Source organism: Salmo salar, chromosome 23, assembly GCF_965601325.2.
Source record: "Salmo salar chromosome 23, fSalSal1, whole genome shotgun sequence".
Taxonomy (NCBI): Eukaryota; Metazoa; Chordata; class Actinopteri; order Salmoniformes; family Salmonidae; genus Salmo; species Salmo salar.
Window position 1 is genome coordinate 39,656,043 of NC_138313.1, and position 20,104 is coordinate 39,676,146.

General features: G+C 40.8%; 1 protein-coding gene across 1 annotated transcript; it reads left to right on the plus strand.

Moving 5' to 3' along the window:
- The first annotated feature begins 1,887 nt into the window (after positions 1-1,887).
- Positions 1,888-7,259, plus strand: LOC106584576 (ladderlectin). The gene is made up of 6 exons (XM_014170013.1): positions 1,888-2,015; positions 2,378-2,465; positions 2,675-2,790; positions 3,205-3,354; positions 6,740-6,854; positions 7,018-7,259. The coding sequence occupies exons 2-6, from the start codon at positions 2,390-2,392 to the stop codon at positions 7,107-7,109; spliced, it is 549 nt and encodes a 182-aa protein (XP_014025488.1). The 5' UTR covers positions 1,888-2,015; positions 2,378-2,389; the 3' UTR covers positions 7,110-7,259.
- Positions 7,260-20,104: the final 12,845 nt, after the last annotated feature.

Below are 20,104 nucleotides of genomic sequence, written 5' to 3' on the forward strand. Positions count from 1 at the left end.
GCTACACCCGCAATAACATCTGCTAAATATGTGTATGTGACCTAACATTTGATTTGATTTGAGAGTTGTGGTCAGATTTGCCGAAGGGAGGCAGAGGGAAGGCTTTATATGTGTTTCTGTGGGTTGAATATGTGTTCAATAAAGTATTGTAGCTTTAAGCCAACAACATATCTTGTATACACTAAGTACAGTTTTACACAGGAAACCTTCAAGACATAGGTTGTATCCCAATGGCACTATATTCCCTATGCCCTATATAGTTACCTACTTTGACCAGAGCCCTATTGCTAGATTATTATGAGGTTTATGATGTTTTTTCACTTTTTTTGCACTCCTGCCATCAAAGACTTTCACAACGTCTAAACACTACACTAGAAGAGGTCAGAGGTCAGGCCACTATAGTATCCCGATTGTAGAAGATGAATATGATAGAAGACTGGTCAGGTTATCAAGGGGTAGACTTTAGACCCTATGGTTGTGTCCCACATGGCACCCTATTCCAACCACTTCTTTTGAACAGGGCTCATAGGGCTCTGGTGAGAGGTTCCATTTGGGACATAGAATTCCATCTATTCCATCGTCCTGTTCTTCCTGCAATTCAGAAACTCACCTAGACGACCGGGTGTGGTGAGAGAGAGAGGCCTCACACTCACAAAGAAAGGCATGCTAGCAATTCACCCTCTCCTCCCCTCTCTCCTCCTCTCACCCCCTCTTCTCCTCACAAAGGAATGCTGCTGGTCCTACTGCTATCTCCCCCCTAACACTTCAGCCTTAAGACACTGACCCCATCACCTGTCCTCCTCCCTCCCTTCCCCTCTCATCTCCTCTCCTCATCTACCCCCTTCTCTCTACTCCCCTGGTCCTGCAGCATATCTCCCTCCAGCACCTCAGCCTTAAGACATTGACCCTTCACCCCATCTGTACAATTACAGAATTCATAGAATTAGAATGACAGCCATTCCTGTTCTATTGCAATGTTCCGTACTGGCTGGACCGGACCGATAGCCTTACAGAAGTTGTTGTTACAGGGTGTAATGTTAAGAATGTCTCATTCATAGATTTTTATCAGAAGCCTGGATAATAAAGACATAGGGTGGCTACTATGAGGAATCTCAAATATAAAATGTATTTTGATTTGTTTAGCACTTTTTTGGTTACTACATGATTCCATATGTGTTATTTCATAGTTTTAATGTCTTCACTATTATTCTACAATGTAGAAAATAGTACAAATATAGAAAAACCCTGGAATGAGTAGGTGTGTCCAAACTTTTGACTGGTAGTGTATACAAAAGTTATAGGGTGCCATTTGGGACACAGCCTTGGTAAGCCCCTGAGGTTGTGGAGTGGCCCATCTCTGATGCAGTGACTTTGTGGTGAATACAGTTCATAATTAGCTAACAGACAGACAGCAGGGTTGGCAGCACATTCAAATTTAAGACAGATAATTCAAATTTAGCTAAAATTCCAGAGCTAGCTAGCTAGTTATACTGCGGAAAGAAAGTCAATCTAATGACATAATGATGACAAAGGTTTTTCTACTAATGATTTGCCTTCTGAATGTCGTGTTTCCAAGCCACTAAATGCACTTTAGACTACATCTTCATCAGCGCCAATTAGGTAGAATTAAGTAGAACCTTCAGTCGGGCACCTGTGCTCAAGAGAATCTTCATAACAATATTGTGACACAAAGTGCAACCCATTAATTTCTTTCAAAAGTTGTTAATTTTTTTATTATAAATACAAATGACTACCTTCAAATTGGATTGAACCCAACCCTGTCAAACAGGTAGCTATCGGACAGGTCCAGCATGTCTTGAGCTGGACAGACAGAATGCAAGGGGGTTAAAGGATGAGAGAGAAAAAAAGAGGGAGGGGTCTGACAGGACAGGTCCTTAAAAAAGGAGAGTAGGGAGAGGTAGAACTCAACTCACAGGCAGGACAGAGAGAGAGAGTGAAGTGAAGACCTCTGAAGATCTCCGAAGAAGTGAAGCTACAACGGAACATTTCAGAAGGTGAGACTTCAACATCTGTATCTGAATGCATGCCAAATGGCACCCTATTCCCTATATAGTGCACTACTTTTCACCAGGGCCCATAGAGCATATTTGACCCTGGTTAAAAGTATGGCACTATATATGGAATAGGGTGCCATTTGGGGACTTGTGTGCTAGGCTAATCTCCTCTATGTGGTGGAACAGATGATACTTTGTATTCCTCAGCCCTAAATTAGCTGAATCTGCTCTAATGTAATAGTACTGGAATATATCAGATAAGTGGAATGGCTGGGGGTACTCAAAGAGAGGTTAGGGAAACTTGATGGCTTCTCTTTCACTCTGTCTTTGTGTGTGTCTCTCGCTCTCTCTTGCTCTCTCAGGAGACTATCACCATGGCGATGTTGACCATTCTTCTGCTTCTCAGCGCTGCCATTGCACTGAGCGAAGCCTTAACTCTGGACGAAGCAAGTAAGAGAGTTCACCTCACACTTTACATCATTATTTTTAATGTTGTAGCAGGGTGTGTGTGTGTGAGTCTTTGTGTGTGTGGAATGACTGATCTACAAATAATATTGAGTAGTTATTTATGATGCCAGGTGATTTGTAGATCAGTCAGTCTCGACCCACCTTGAAAGTTGGCTGCAATTTCTAACGTGCCCTGTGTCTTCTCCTTACAGATGCTTTGGTGGAATCTGCAGCAGATAAAAAAAGCCCATGCCCAACAGACTGGTTCCAGTTTAATTCACGCTGCTTCATGTTTGTTGAGACTGCAAGGACATGGCCCGAAGCAGAGGTATAATGCTTACCCTCTACTGTGAATTAAAGAAGTTCAATAGAAATAAACTTGCTTATTTGGTTTGATATTACCTTAAAGGGGATTTTGCCTTATTTTAACAGGCATCACATGGATGTTCAGTATGTAAAATACTGAACCCCCCCTTTAAGTTATTGTCTAGTTAGAATTTTCTATAATCTTTGCAATATTTATTTAATGTGTGGAGTCAGAACTCCTGTATATTGGAACCCACAGGCCATGGGTTAAGACAGAGATAAACTAATATCTCGAAGAGCCTATTTCAAAGAACATTAGTTGTGATGGCCAATATTTAATTGTGAGAGTCCAGAACACACATTCTCACAAAGACAGGACAACTGACTAATACCTACATTATGACATTTCTTTGTCCCTGTCTACGGCTTGCTTTAGCGCCACTGTATGTTCCTTGGAGCAAACCTGGCATCTGTGCACAGCTCTGAGGAGTCCCAATTTCTACAGGCGGTGGTGTTGATCAAGACTGGCGATTTCCCTCTGACCTGGATTGGAGGATATGAGGCTGTTCAGGCAAATGTGGAAAAGGTACTCAATTTGTCATATTTGAGTAAAAGTAAAAATACTTAATAGAAAATGACTCAAAAATGAAAGGTATACTCTACCTGAACAGCCCAGCTAGAGTATACTCACAGATTTAGAGGATTTTTGGTATGCTCATCAATATGTCAATGGTCACTTGTGAAGTCAGGGCCGTACTCACAAAACATCTCAGAAAATGAATCCTGTTAAACCTGTTTTAAGACAAAAAATAACTCCCAACTTTTGGGGTGATGTTAATAAGACACTGCTCAGACAAACTCTGAGCCAGGAGTAAAATCAAGTCACTAAAGATTATCTCAGCTGGTAATCACGACATTTTGAGGTACGACAAAGGAAAGATAGTGATGATGCTCATTGACATGTTACAAATTATGGTGAATGACCAATCGCAATGAGGCTTCGCCAGCTGTGAACTCTATAGCACCCTTCAGATGACCATGGTTAACGTGACATTATATCAAATGTTGCAATGGTAAAACGTTTGATATCATTTTCACCTGACACAATCTGTTTGCGTACTTTTAATTATTTCCTGATATGTTGGGATGCATTTTTTGTTTTGTTTGACCAATTCTGATATTTTAAATAATGTGATAGGCATATTCAGGGTTGGGGAGTAACACATTACGTTATGTAATGGATTGCAAAAAAAATGTAATCTGTTACATTCCCAGAACAAAATATTGTAATCGGATTACTGATACTTTAGAAAAACTAGATGATTGCTTCTAGGATTACTTTTCAATTCAGAAAGGATGTTAGAAGATTTTTTTGTTGTTGACATTTTTCTGTTTTGTCAATGACATTCAAATCAGCATTTAAAAAAGGTGCAAGGTTAACTTTGTTCAACCTGAGCGAATATGACTTCAAGTCAGCGACCACTATGACACCAAATGTGTTTGATGGATTGCGGGAAAAGAGCAGGAATAGGCTTTTGTAGGCTACACTCCAAGCTATGTCCTCCAAAGGGAGCAACTGCTGTCCGCATCCAAAGATTATCCAACTTGAATAAACACTTGGAGGTTAGGACGACAGCAGTGGTGTAGTCTACGGCGATACGGATATCACTTATTATTGATATCTACATAGAGCATTGATGTGAATGACACTGCTGCTCTCACATTTAGCTATTTGCGGCATCCACATTTTTGAAGTTGTGGGTGACTGTTCACAAATGTATATGTGTATTTTAACCCAATAATGGTGGAATTGAAGTTCAAGCTGTCTATCAATCATTGTTTTTGTGACTAGTGGACAGCCAGTGAAAAATGCGCTCATGCAACACCTGCACTGCGGATCACCCATGGTGTTGTGCTCCATACTGTCAATAACTAGTTTAATTTAATGAGGCCGAGAGTAGGGCTTTTAATACCTTCATCTAATTTGTGATGATGATATATATATATATATATCAATATGTTTAACGGACACATGCTCAAACTCATGCTCTTTTGATAGACTTAAACAGCTGCAAAGATATCAAAGTGTAACCAACAAAAAAGTTAGCGGTAGGCCTATAGCAAATGGAGCATATGGCATTCATTTTGCACATGCAAATAGCACTTTTTGGTAGGCTAGTGCTCAGGGCATGCCATTCCGAAGGCAGCATTTACTTCTCAACTCTAAGCAATGATCCCAATCAGTCCTTAGTTTTTAAGTTATGCTCAAGGGGTATGCTATGAATTGGAATGACTGGAAATCTGACAGACTTTGTTCTTTGTTTCATGTAAAGATGTAGTCTAATCATATTATCTGTAGTATAAGCCTACATAAACAACACAAAGTAAAATGAAACATTTATGGCTATGTAAACTCTAACATTGATTTATCCTGCAAAAAATGTAGTTTAATTGGTAATATTAATTTGTCTTCTTCTAACGCCTCTTGAGCTATCATATTACGTTACTGAGTTTGGGTAATCCAAAAGTTACATTACTGATTACAATTTTGAACAGGTAACTAGTAACTGTAACAGAATTACATTTAGAAAGTAACCTACAGTACCTAACCCTGGGCATATGGCACTGAATCACACAGTATAATGGTTGTTAAAAGCAGGATTTTGATAATATTACCGTTATTTTCACACAGTGGTTACTCCCATTTAACAACGCTAAATGGTTTTGTAACTGTAGGCATCAAGTTACTTTCCGATATGGTTAGGGCTATTATTTTTTACCGAATACCATTAAAGTTTACATAGCCCCTAAATGCTTTCAATTACACAGTTTTATAAGCATGCCCAATTTAGGTATTTTTTAACAACATGATATTCCACTTGAAAAATCATGGTTATTGAAATAATCGGAAACAATATGTGATTATTTATTAGCCTAGTGGTTAGAAGTATTTAGGCATATCATGTGAATAAGGCCTCATGTGAAATCATTGTCTAAAGCGCAAGAGATACTGTTGCATGTAGGTCTAGATTATTTATGGGTTGATCATATAGAAATATCAAAATATTATGTTAACAACTCCAAAGCAATGTCCTGTCTGTGGTGGAGGAAGCACTGACTCACTGCCTTTTTCTTTTTCTATTATCAAGACACCTGCTGGTAACTCTTAACTGGTTTGGACTGGTGAGACTCATATAACCCATAAGACTAGGAGTAAAATGTCTCTATTCTCAGCACTTACGATCAGTTCTCTACACTGAGGTCAGACCTAGGTTTGGAAGATCTTATTGATGCCCACTGCAGTAGCCACTGACACAGTGTGTTGTAGTGGGATAGCATAGTAGGCTAGAGTGAGTACTATAGCATCATGTCATACATTGTTTTAATATTTTGAAATTTTTTAGTTTTAACATTCTGGAAGTTCTGTGGCAGTGATTTCAGTTTAGAATGTTGAAGCCTGCGTTACACCATTCAAATGAATGGGGATAGAACACACTTTATATGAGCAAAAAGATAGCAAAAAGCTATGTTGCAGCAATCTAAGGTGAGTCAGTCTGTACATAAGCCTGTACATGTCAATGTTGGTTTAATGTTTGTAGCATTAACATTTCAAGAGCAGTAGATAATCCAAATACGTCCCATTGAAGCCTATGGAGCTTTTAAGCAAATTTAAAACGGTTATAGTTCAAAAAGTATAAATGATATCTAAAAGCAACAAATAAATTACTGCAAACAACAAACACTCTTTTTCCCTTCAGACATCAATGCACATGTGATAGAAGGGCACAAGATGTACCACCATTTTTTAACATGCTGCTCAAACGCTCCTCAGCTTGGCAACAAAATCAATAACCATGGCGGTGTGGCGGTCAGTGGTGCTGTTTCCCCCTACTGTGGATTCCATCTTTAAACGGTTGTGTTCTAGTTATATGGGATTTCTTTGATACTGAGACCTCACTTCTTCCCCACAGGACAGGCTATGGTTCTGGAGTGACGGCTCTAAATTTGATCATCAGAACTGGGCGGAAGGCGAGCCCAATAACTATAACGGTGCCAGAGAGCCATGTGTTCAGATGAACTTTGGAGGTACAGTAAGCCCACTATCATTCACTGATCCATTCATCAAATTAAATGTTATTCATAGTAAGTATAACAAATAAATCTGACACACACACACTTTTATTCGAATTTTTGTGTGTATATCTGAGTTGATTTGAGAGGTAATTTCTATTCTGTGTTTCCTCTTAAGGTAAACATGCCTGGAATGATGAATTATGTGGAAGGAGATATCCCTCTGTGTGCTCCATAAGGACCTGTTCAATCCATCAAACTATCAACTGAAACCAAAAATTCAGCATCCTAACTGATAAATGTTTATGGTAAAATCAAATACTTTATGAAGATTATTTGTTTCTGTAAAATGAAAGTTTAATTACTTGTTGCAGACAATGTTAATGTGGTTTGTTGTCAATAAAACAGGTGTACACATTATTTTCTCTCAGGAGTCATTATTAAACATGAATGATAGTTCCATAATTGTCAAATCCTTTGAAGTGTTTCATTAAGATAGTCTAGGATCTGGGAGTCTGTTCAGCGGTCATTTAAACTCTTTGATATTTTTCCAATTATTCTTGGAGAATATCATTTATAATTGATTCTCTTGTATAACCCAAAAGGTTGTTTTACTCCACAAACAACATGAATGTAAACAAACAATGTATATTGCTTTTAATAAGTCAAACATTATCATGTGGTTGTCATAGACCCTCAGAGCGCTGTCTATGAATTTGAGGTGTTACGTTTCCCAACACCATCCATTCTCTCTATACCAAGTAACGGCTCAGCAGCTTGGCTGTTTTTAGAATCACATAATGTAGCTTTTTGTTTCCAAACTCTGACTGGGTATAGACATGTGTGAGTACAAGATGTGCTTGTTAGAGCCAAATATATTAGACTTGTATGGAATGGTGTGATACAGTGTGACATGTTTATTCCCTCTGTTAACAGCTACGTAGTATAATTACATCAACATGATCATGGTAATCAACACATTTAGTTTTGTTATTTGCTACTTTGTACTTGCTAAATGCTGAATGAGTTAGAACGTGAATACGATATAGTAATATATTATAGCCTAGCACATCATGTTACATTACATAGTTAAACACAAAAACTGTTTTCAGTGACAAGTTGATGAGAAGACCGGTCAATAGTTATGTTGGGCAGCTGTACTTCAAACATCATCTGCCAGTTGAAACTAGACAAAGTGGGACAGTAAGTTTCGTGCTTTAAAACTGCAAACATTTCTCTCCACTCTATGGCAAAATGTGTACAATTGCAGGAAATGTGTTATGAAATTGGAAAATCTTATCTTCGCCCCACGGCAAACTGCTTGGAATTGCCACAAACTTGCTTTAAACCTGCAACATTTTCCTGTTATCATTTTAAGTTCCTATGAAACTGCTACGTTTCTGACCAAGTGCATCATTGAAACAATCTGTCAGTCCCCGCGCTACATTATTACATGTTTATGTTACGTCCTGACCAGTAAAAGGGGTTATTTGTCATTATAGTTGGTCAGGGCGTGGCAGGAGGGTGTTTGTTTTGGGTGTTTTGATGTTTTTGGGGTTTTGTTCTGTTTTATATTTCTATGTTTATTCTAGTTCTATGTTGGTTTTTGGCAATGATCTCCAATTAGAGGCAGCTGGTTGTTGTTGTCTCTAATTGGAGGCCATATTTAGTTGTGTTTGTTTCACTTGTGTTTTGTGGGTGGTTGCTTTCTGTATAGTTGGGTTACCTTACAGAACTGTTGGTTGTCGTTTATTGTTTTCGTTTAAGTGTTCTCTTTAGTAAGTAAATAAAGATGAGAACTTTACCCGCTGCGTTTTGGTCCCCCTTCATCGACGTCCATGACAGTTTGATCCATGTACAAATAGGCACACGGGAATATGTCTGTAAAGTATAACTTTCCCTTAATCAGAATCTAGTTACCAATTCATAATTAATTAGTCCAACACATTCATTAAAATGTATATGTTTTAATCAAAGAATAATTCCACAACACAAGCTATTAAAATATTTCTGCACCACATGTACAGTTGAAGTCGGAAGTTTACATACACTTAGGTTGGAGTCATTAAAACTTGTTTTTCAACCACTCCACAAATTTCTTGTTAACAAACAATAGTTTTGGCAAGTTGGTTAGGAAATCTACTTTGTGCATGACACAAGTAATTTTTTCAACAATTGTTTACAGACAGATTATTTCACGTATAATTCACTGTATCACAATTCCAGTGGGTCAGAAGTTTCAAATCAAATCAAATGTATTTATATAGCCCTTCGTACATCAGCTGATATCTCAAAGTGCTGTACAGAAACCCAGCCTAAAACCCCAAACAGCAAGCAATGCATGTGAAAGAAGCACGGTGGCTAGGAAATACTCCCTAGGAAAAACTCCCTAGAAAGGCCAAAAACCTAGGAAGAAACCTAGAGAGGAACCAGGCTATGAGGGGTGGCCAGTCCTCTTCTGGCTGTGCAGGGTGGATATTATAACAGAACATGGTCAAGATGTTAAAATGTTCATAAATGACCAGCATGGTCAAATAATAATAATCATAATCATAGTAGTTGTCGTGGGTGCAACAAGCACGTCCGGTGAACAGGTCAGGGTTCCATAGCCGCAGGCAGAACAGTTGAAACTGGAGCAGCAGCACGGCCAGGTGGACTGGGGACAGCAAGGAGTCATCATACCAGGTAGTCCTGAGGCATGGTCCTAGGGCTCAGGTCCTCCGAGAGAAAGACAGAAAGAGAGAAAGAGAGAAATTAGAGAGAGCATATTTAAATTCACACAGGACACCGGATAAGACAAGAGAAATACTCCAGATGTAACAGACTGACCCTAGCCCCCCGACACATAAACTACTGCAGCATAAATACTGGAGGCTGAGACAGGAGGGATCAGAAGACACTGTGGCCCCATCTGATGATACCCCCGGACAGGGCCAAAAAGTTTACATACACTAAATTGACTGTGCCTTTAAACAGCTTGGAAAATTCCAGAAATGATGTCATGGCTCAAGAAGCTTCTGATAGGCCGTGACAATGTAAACTTCTGACCCACTGGGAATGTGATGAAAGAAATTAAAGCTGAAATGAATCATTCTCTCTACTATTATTCTGACATTTCACATTCTTAAAATAAAGTGGTGAATCTAACTTACCTAAGACAGGGAATGTTTACTAGGATTAAATGTCAGGAATTGTGAAAAGCTGAGTTTAATTGTATTTGGCTAAGGTGTATGTAAACTTCCGACTTCAACTGTAGGTCCACAGTTCAGCACCAGGATAGCGCACATGACATCACTACCTTAACCTCAGCTTTGCAGGAGTCCTTTTTTTTGGGGTCATTTTAGCAGACGCTCTTATCCAGAGGAATTAGGGTTAATTGCTTTGCTCAATGGCACATAAACAGATTGTTTACCAATGCTCTTAAACGCTAGGCTACCTGCCAGGTCCTTCAATGTGCAAAAGAAAACTGGCCAAATGAATTTCCCAAAAGGAATCTGGTACATACATTTGTGTTAAGTAATAATTTGTTAATTCATTCTCAAAGGGTATATGCTAACAAGGCTTGTGGATGGATGCTCATACACATGCTCTGCTAAGACCCTTTTTTGCCAGTCTCAAAAGCTAAACATTTTCCAAAAGCATTTTATCAGCAAGAATACACCTTCAAGGTTTACTTGTCACATAGGCTCTATTTGGAACCATCTGCACACATTTGTTTATTTATTCTGGTAAACATTTTTACCACAGTAACATTCCACACACCCAACAGCCTTACATGGGCTTTTAGCCGTTATTGTTGTGGCACTGATAATGGGGTAGACTCTGGTTGTAGCTGAGAGAGAGAGAGAGAGAGAGAGAGAGATCCGTGTTTGAAAAACTAGGGCTATATTGAGACACCAGTATTGCCTAACATTAGATTTAGCCGGTGGTAACTTGTGGAATAGACACCGGCTGGAATGAGGATTTAACCAATCAGCATTCAGGATTAGACCCACCCATTCAGGATTAGACCCGCCAGTCCGGCCCGTCCCTGCTCCCCGCACCAGGTTGGTGGTGCGTGTCCCCAGGCCAGTCCGGCCCGTCCCTGCTCCCCGCACCAGGTTGGTGGTGCGTGTCCCCGGTCCTGTCTGGCCCGTCCCTGTTCCCCGCACCAGGCCCACGGCGCGTGTCCACAGTCCGGCACGGCCTGTGTCCGGTCCACCGGTGACCAGTCCTGTTCCGGTCGGCGGCTCCGCTCCGGAGCCTGAGCATGCCGCTCCACCGTGGTCCAGTCCGGGCCAGAGGGGTAGGGCTAGGGTGGAGGCAGGGGGAGAAACACGCCCGGGGCCAGAGCCTCCACCGAGGGTGAGGCGCCCACCCGGGTCCCCCCCCCTAATAGACTTTAGGTTGGTGCGCCGGGAGTACGCACCGTTGGAGGGGGGGTACTGTCACGCCCTGACCAGGTGAACTCTTCTATTTTGGTCAGGGTGTGGCATTTCTATAGTTTATTTTCTATGTTTTTGGTATAGCCTTGCTTTGGGGCGTATTTCTATGTTGGGTTCTGTCGATTCCCAATCAGAGACAGCTGTCACTAGTTGCCTCTGATTGGGGAATCATATTTAAGTTCCTTTTCCCCCCACGATGTTTGTGGGTTGTTGTCTCTTTTTGTTGGAGCAGTAGCGATACGTTTATTCTCTGTTTTGACCGTGTTATTTCAGTCTGTAATAAATAACATGAGTTCGCTCCCAGCTGCGCCTTGGTCCACTTCTTCCTTCCTGCACGACGATCGTTACAATACTTTATGTCAAATCAGAGAGAAGGTTTTATTGCATCATCAAACTTCCTTCAAACACCAAATAGCACCAGCCTGGGTCTATGAGGATCTATGCACTCAAAACATTTTGGGGGTTAAAAATCAACCCAATTTGTGTTATTTGGTAACCCAGCGCTGGGTAATTATTGGACAGAACATGCTTATTTTTACCCAGCCAGTTGGGTTGGGTGAATAACCCTAAATGTTGTGTTGTTGGGTTAAAACATGGGTTAATTTAAGCAGCTGGGTCTTGTTAAATGTAATCCATAGGTTATTTTCAGGAGGTGTGGTTTTTTAGAATTTCAGGTAATACCATCTTAAGTTGGTACACTGCAAATGTCAATGTTCACAAAATATGTTAGCACATTACATATTCTAATATAATATTAATAAAATTAGTGTTTACATATTGTAATAAAGTGGTATTTATCCCAATGTTGGGATTTGCATACTAGTAGGCTCTAGGAAACTCATGTGTAAGATACAGATGTGTAAGATACAGATGTGTACAGATGTGTACACCTTATTAAAGCTACAAAACTGTCAGTGTTCAACCTTAAACAGTGATAACACTATAACAGAACAGATGATCCTGTTAGCAATTTATTTTCTTCTGCAATAACACAAACTCCAAAGCAAATCAGGGGGAGAAAAATTGGTTTATTCAGAGAGGACAAATCAAGATGTTATGCTGGGAGTCAGATGTTCAGTCTCCCCTGTCCTCAGCTTTTCCCCACCGAACAAAGGAACAGGATGCCATTTTTAACCCCCCACCCTAGCCTGGGGTTGACCAATCAGAAGTCCTTGCAGAACAACTTGGCCAATGACCAAATAACAAGTATCCAACTCCAGACTCAATGTACAAACCAATGAACATTTTGCCCACATCACTCTGAGTTCAGGAGTGACATTCCACAGATTCTGAACTGAAACCTAACTCCTATTTACAATTCGCTAATGACCATTAGTACTCTAGTTTTTAGTCCTCTCAATCTGCGTTGTGTATTTATCTTCAAAATATTCTTACAATCCGGAATGACATTTTCTCTCATAGGTGGCCAAAAGTTACTATCTGAAAGCCAAGCTCCTACTAAGCTACACCTCCAGTCAACTGATCTGACCCTCTGAGTCATATCTCAATAACCCAGCATCAACAACGCAACCAAATGACCCAATGCCTGCAACCCAGCAGTTGGGTCATCCAAACAACCCAGCATTGTTTTTAGTCTAGACAGCCAGATTACAGATGCCAGATCATTTTGATGATCTAGGAAAATGAGGCGAGCATGATATATTTACAAAATAGCAGTCATAACCATTCGCATTAAAAAGTAGCCCTTTTCAATATGAAACTTCTAATGGGATGCAAACATTTACGATTGTCTGCAGGCAATTCTTTCTTGTGAATGATATTCTATTAATTGCATTTATAAGCCTACAAGTGAACATGTCAAATGCTTTAAGCTTTATGATTCTCACCCAATTTGCATAAAGAAATAGCATTCACTCCGCATGGGATCTACAATGTCTGTGAAAATGTCAATATAGAACGCAACAAATACATTCTACAAATGTTTTGAAAAGATTCCTAAATGTTTCATCAAATCCTTCTAAGTCAATGTTGATGTAATAGGAGTTGTCACCCTATGTTCTAGGACTAGCCAGACTACTTTGCTGCAGTCTACAAAACAAGCGAACTCATTAGAATGTATCTCCAGCAGTGCTCTCAGGAGGTGGCCCATCTAATTCATTCAGGCTCAACATTCCTTATGTTACCATTGCCCCAGGTGTATGAAGAGAACAGAGGGGAATCAACATGCAAATCAAGAAGCCGCCCCTGTTATCCACCTGTACCAGGACCTGAAAAGATACTCCATGTATCAGGCTGCATACAGAATGCCCCAGGGACAGAAACCACAGGGTCACATTTCAGCTTGAGAAGTCAACCAGTTCTGTTCACAAGTACTCTAGTTTGGAAGCTTGGGGACAACACTAACACACTTAATAAAATATGTTACCAGGAAGTCTCTGTTTAAAGACCAACTCCAGTGGAGACATTACTGTGATTTGTCATGTGGTTTCTCTGAAAAGTGACATTTCTGATGTGGGTTTGATGCCGTTGGGTGCATATGTTTAACTGAAAATGTATATTGATGTGCCTGCAAGGAAGTTAACGTAGACTTGGCAAGCATCTTTGTTTAACCATATGTTTTCAATAAAATTAAATCTAGTAAGGAATTGCCTAAATTTCCCCAACCAAGAGCATGTTTGTGGTTAGCCAATCCAGTGTCAAAGATAGCAAGACCGACCCTCCCTCCTCTGATTGGTTATCATGGTGCAACTTCAATCGGACATTGATAAATATTAAGAGGAAATAAATAATGATGGAATTCTTAGCCATAGCCTCTGCTTGTTTTATGGACTTTGCTGCTATACCTTCCATGTTGACCCATAGTGGCAACACTCACCCATGCAAAGCAAACTATCAAGGGTACTTTTAATGCAACACTTCAAGAGACCTGAAAATAATATGTCTGTGGTATTGGTTTACAGAGGTTAAGAAGGTTCCTTGAACCATCAAGATCTAAGTGTAGCCACATGATGTTGAAAAAGAGACAGGGGAACGAACTGCCACTAAAATAGCAGTGCCGTTATGCTTCTGTGTATTATCAGTGATGGACGGGAAAGCAGTATATCAATTCTTAATCTCTCCCTGCTGGTCTTGGTTACACGCCCTGCGGAAAATGGATTCCGCCTTTTGGCTCAAGCTGTGCAGTGTGCTCGCAGGCGAAGCACCTCCCATTAAATGTATAATTTTCCTTGGCATGCGGGTTGCCAGAGAGGGGCCTTTTACTGGCAGCGGTGTCTTCTGCCTCAACATGCGCGTTGCCAGAGTGGGGCCTTTTACCGGCACCGGTGTCTTCTGCCTCAACATGCACGTTGCCAGAGTTGGGCCTTTTACTGGCAGCGGTGTCTTCTGCCTCGGCATGCGTGTTGCCAGAGTGGGGCTTTTTACTGGCACGTTGCCAGAGTGGGGCCTTTTACCAGCACCGGTGTCTTCTGCCTCAGTATTGTTCTATTCTGAGAGGATGACAAGTTCAAATACTGTTCTGGATGCCTGGCATGCACATACACCCTCCCTTTAACAATCTTACAGAATCAACTAAACCCACTGGTTTTGACCTACATATTGTGGAGGTTAACAGTCAATGACAGAGAGTGTAAATCCCACTCTAAAAAAATTAAGAAAATATATTACTTCTGAGTTGCAGGTTTGACCATTTCAAATGTGTATGGTCATGTCAGTTCACATGAAGGTAGAAGAAAAAAAAGGGGACTCCACATCTCATCTTTAAATCAGAGCAAACCTTTCTACTGTCATTCAGAGCACAAATCAACTATCAAAGTGATTTAGAACATGGCATATTCATCTACCAGTATGATTAATTCAATACAAGTAGCCTTGAAGGAGATCAAAGGGCAGGCCCCTTTGCAGCCAAACCCAACTGGAGAATTGGGCTTGAAGATCAAATTGGGTTTGACTAGCCGGTTCTATTTCCATGGGAGTCTAACTGTAAAGCCTCTCAGTAGGTCATTAGCAAAAGAGAGTGCCTCTGGACAGTGTAGATGAGTTGGTCCGTTAGTAATGAGGAAAGAGATGGATGATCCCTGGACTTTATCCAGAAGTAAGGGAAGCTTTAGGTCAACTACAGAACTGAACAGATTGGAAAGTATTGCCTGCAATGTGAGGAGAGGTTACTGTAACAAAGATGGGCCCCATTTTGACTGTGTAAATAAGCGGGAAAAAGATTTGAGTAACCCCCCTTTTGATCGCAGAGAGAAAAATGTGCAGTTTTAAAGTTAATGTCCTGCAATTCTACACATTGTCCATGGGGCGTAGAGGAAATGCTGCAGTTTTAAGGCAAATATTCTGCAATTCGACACATTTTTCCATTGGGCAGAGAGAACATTTTGCGGTTTTAAAACGAATTCCATAAAATTCTACCAAATTTGCCTTGTCACGGGATTGAGAAAAAAATTCTGTTTAAAGGTACTTTTCTGCAGTTCTACAAATGTTTGCATGGGATAGAGAAACAATATTGCTGTTTTAAAGCTAATTTCCTGTGATGCTATACATTTTGCCATGACTTATGCCATGTTCATCTGATATCTGAGTAAGAGTGACTAACAAAATCAATGGGGGCCCCCTGGAGGTGAGCGCCCCTGGGCACGTGCCTTGCATGCCCGGTCAGTATTTCAGCCATGATTAGTGCAAGGTTTATGATAGCTGGCTACACTAATACTTAGCCATCTATAAAATGTTAGCTGACATGGGCTAATTGAGTGACTGTCATTGACTGACATAAGAGGAAAACTGCTGATGCACTAACACATTGGAAATAAGTTGAGCCCCCAACTGACTTCCTGAAAAGCTTAGGGGCCCCTTATCAGGCACTTATGTCTCGAAACGGCACCGTTCTTAGGCCTATGACCAGTGCAGAATTTAAATTAAATTAAATTACAAGTCAGGATTTATTCAGGATGCTTTGAATACTTGACGACTTGGTTTGAAGTACAAAACAAGATACTTGAGGCATTTCAATATAGCCTTGTCTCACTTGTATTACTTACAACACTGTACAGGACATAGCTTAAAACAAGTAGATGTAGAGGCAAACCTTGGAATTAGTGGAATTAGTGGAATAAATAAAGAAGTATGGAAAATAACAGTAGTGTTCTTGCTGACACAAGCACACTAATTACCCTACGCATTACCCATTGTAAGGAATGATCATTTCCCCCCTGACTTATACAGTATTAGCTATTGTGAAATACCAAATAAGTTCAACAGGAAAATGTGAGTTGGTCAAGGTTGGAGGCAAAAATGCTGACTTGAGCCTGCATTTGGTCGTTTTTTTTATTATTGTTCATTGATATACGTTAAATATACCACCAAAGGTTGTTTTGTTTTTAATTCTTGTTTTGAAATTAATTTGATTAGAAATGCCTAATTGAGATAGTGGTTGCCTGACCCAGAATAAAGTCACATCATGCTGAGCTCCGTATGCCGTCTTGTCTTATCTTGATGTTCCACTCTACAAACCCTCCAAATGGCGTGTTACACTTCCAAAGCCTTTTTGTATTCCTCGACTTTTGAAGATCGTAACTCAGCCTCAAAGAGACTAACCGTAAATATCCACATATGCATCGGAGACGCGTCTTTCTTGTGGAATGTTTGTTTCTAGCCTAAAACAAAGAACAGGGCCATTATAGATCGCTTCATATAATCGGAATACATTTTTTCCCCTCAAAATGTTTACATCAAATCAAATTGTATTGGTCACAGACACGTGATTAGCAGATGTTATTGTGGGTGTAGCGAAATGCTTGTGCTTAATTGAATTTTTATTTTACCTTTATTTATACAGGTTTTTGTCATTGAGATAACATCTCTTTTCCAAGAGAGACCTGGTCCAATAGCAGCAGGGGGAACAACGTTTCAGACAAAACAACTTACATACACTAACACAACATTAAGAAAAACTATAAACACACATACAGTACAACAAAAACATTTTACTTAAAAAACACGAAAGTCTTAAAGACAATTACACTCTTCTATGATATATACATCGATCAAGTGTTTAAACTCCACCAACGAAACTAGATCATCAAATAGCTCCGACAGTGGAGTAATATCTAGCAAGTAATTTATAACAAATTACACAACATATAGCCAATACACAAATCTAAGTAGGAATGAATTAAGACTACATACATATGGACGAGCAATGTCAGAGCAATGTCAAAAACAGTATATACATATTAGATGAGAAACGCAAGATATGTAAGCATTATTAAGTGAATGAGATACCATAGAATAGTATAGAAAACAGTATATACACATGACATGAGTAATGCCAGATATGTAAACATTAAGTGACTAAGATACCATAGAAAAATATAGAATACAGTATATGCATATGAGTTGAGTAATGCAAGATATGTAAACATTATTAAGTAACTAACATACCGTAGAATAGTATAGAATACAGCATATACATATGAGATGAGTAATGCCAGATTTGTAAACATTATTAAAGTGACTAGTGTTCCATTCCTTAAAGTGGCCAGTGATTCCTAGTCTATGCCTATAGGCAGCAGCCTCTAATGTGCCAGTGTTGGCTGTTTAACAGTCTGATGGCCTTGAGATAGAAGCTGTATCCAGTCTCTCGGTCCCAGCTTTGATGCACCTGTACTGACCTCACCTTCTGGATGATAACGGGGTGAACAGGCACCCCGTTATCATGGCTCAGGTGGTTGATGTCCTTGATGATATTTTTGGCCTTCCTGTGACATCGGGTGCTGTAGGTGTCCTGGAGGGCTGGTAATTTGCCCCTGGTAATGTGCTGGGCATACCGCACCACCCTCTGGAGACCCTTGTGGTTGCAGTTGGTGGAGTTGCCATATCAGGCGGGATACAGCCTGAAAGGATGCTTTCAATTGTGCATCTGTAAAGATTTGTGAGGGTTTTAGGTGACATGCCACATTTCTTTAGCCTCCTGAGGTTGAAGAGGCTCTGTTGTGCCTTCTTCAATACACTGTCTGTGTGGGTAGTCCATTTCAGTTTGTCAGTGATGTGTATGCCAAGAAACTTGAAGCTTTCCACCTTCTCCACTGCGGTCCCGTCAATGTAGATAGGGGCTGCACCCACTGCTGTTTCCTGAAATCCACGATCATCTCCTTTGTTTTGTTGACATTGAGTGAGAGGTTGTTTTCCAGGCAGCACACTCCCAGAGTCCTCACCTTCTCCCTGTAGGCTGTCTCGTCATCATTGGTAATCAAGCCTACTACTGTTGTGTCTTCAGCAAACTTGATGATTGAGTTGGAGGTGTGCTTGGCCACGCAGTCATGGGTGAACAAGGAGCACAGGAAGGGGCTGAGCACGCACCCTTCTGGGGCCCCAGTGTTGAGGATCAGCGAAATGGAGGTGATGTTTCCTATCTTCACCATCTGGGTGCGGCTCATCAGGAAGTCCAGGACACAGTTGCACAGGGCGGGGTTCAGACCCAGGGCCTCAAGCTTAATGATGAGCTTGGGGGGTACTATGGTGTTGAATGCTGAACTATAGTCAATAAACAGCATTCTTCCAAAGGCATTCCTCTTGTCCAGATGGGATAGGGCCGTGTACAGAGTGATGGCGATTGCATCGTCTGTGGATCTATTGGGGCGGTAAGCAAATTGAAGTCGGTCTAGGGTGGCAAGTAAGGTAGAGGTGATATTATCATTGACTAGCCTCTCAAAGCACTTCATGATGAGGTGAGTGCTATGAGGCGATAGTCATTAAGTTCAGTTACCTTTGCCTTCTTGGGAACAGCAACAATGGTGGCCATCTTGAAGCATGTGGGGACAGCAGATTGGGATAGGGAGAAATTGAATCTGCCTGTAAACACACCAGCCAGCTGGTCTGCGCATGCTCTGATGACGCAGCTAGGGATGCCGTCTGAAACGGCAGCCTTCCGAGGGTTAACACGTTTAAATGTTTCACTCATGTCGCCACAGAGAAGGAGAGCCCACAGTCCTTTGTAGCGGGCCACGTCGGTGGCATTGTGTTATCCTCAAAGTGTGCGAAGAATGAGTTTTGCCTGTCCGGAAGCAAGACGTCGGTATCAGCGACATGGCTGGTTTTTCTTTTGTAGTCCTTGATTGTCTGTAGGCCCTGCCACATATGTCTCGTATCTGAGCCGTTGAATTGCGACTCGACTTTATCTCTATTCTGACGTTTAGCTTGTTTGATTGCCTTGAGGAGTGAAAAACTACACTGTTTATATTCTGCCATATTTCCAGTCGCCATGCCATTGTTAAATGCGGTGGTTCGCGCTTTCAGTTTCGCATGAATGCTACCATCTATCCACGGTTTCTGGTTAGGGTAGGTTTTAATAGTCACAGTGGGTACTACATCTCCTATACACTTCCTTATGAACTCAGTCACCGTATCCGTGTATGCGTCTAGATTATTTTCGCAAGCTACCCGGAACATAACCCAGTCCACGTGATCAAAACAATCCTGAAGCGTGGATTCCGATTGGTCAGACCAGCGTTGAATAGTATGAAGCACGGGCACTTCCTGTTTGAGTTTCTGCCTATAGGACGGGAGGAGTAAGATGGTGTCGTGGTCAGATTTGCCGAAAGGTGAGTGGGGGAGGGCCTTGTAAGTATCCCGGAAGTTTGAATAGCAATGGTCGAGAGTCTTAGTAGCGCGAGTAGGACAGTCAATATGGTGCTAGAATTTTGGCAGCCTAGTCCTCAGATATGCTTTGTTAAAATCCTCAGCTACAATACATGTAGCCTCAGGATATGTGGTTTCCAGTTTGCATAAAGTCCAGTGAAGTTTTAGCTACAGTGACAAGGGTATGCTTATTGCCCTTTTTTCGAAAAAGGGGTACGGCTGCCCCCATATAGCCCTTCAATT

What these genes read in the sequence shown, in the direction of transcription:
- LOC106584576 (XM_014170013.1), top strand. Translation starts at nt 2,390, where the DNA reads ATGGCGATGTTGACCATTCTTCTGCTTCTCAGCGCTGCCATTGCACTG. An exon ending in CTTAACTCTGGACGAAGCAA is followed by an intron (nt 2,466 to 2,674) that starts GTAAGAGAGTTC and finishes TTCTCCTTACAG; the next exon opens with ATGCTTTGGTGGAATCTGCA. An exon ending in TTCAGGCAAATGTGGAAAAG is followed by an intron (nt 3,355 to 6,739) that starts GTACTCAATTTG and finishes TCTTCCCCACAG; the next exon opens with GACAGGCTATGGTTCTGGAG.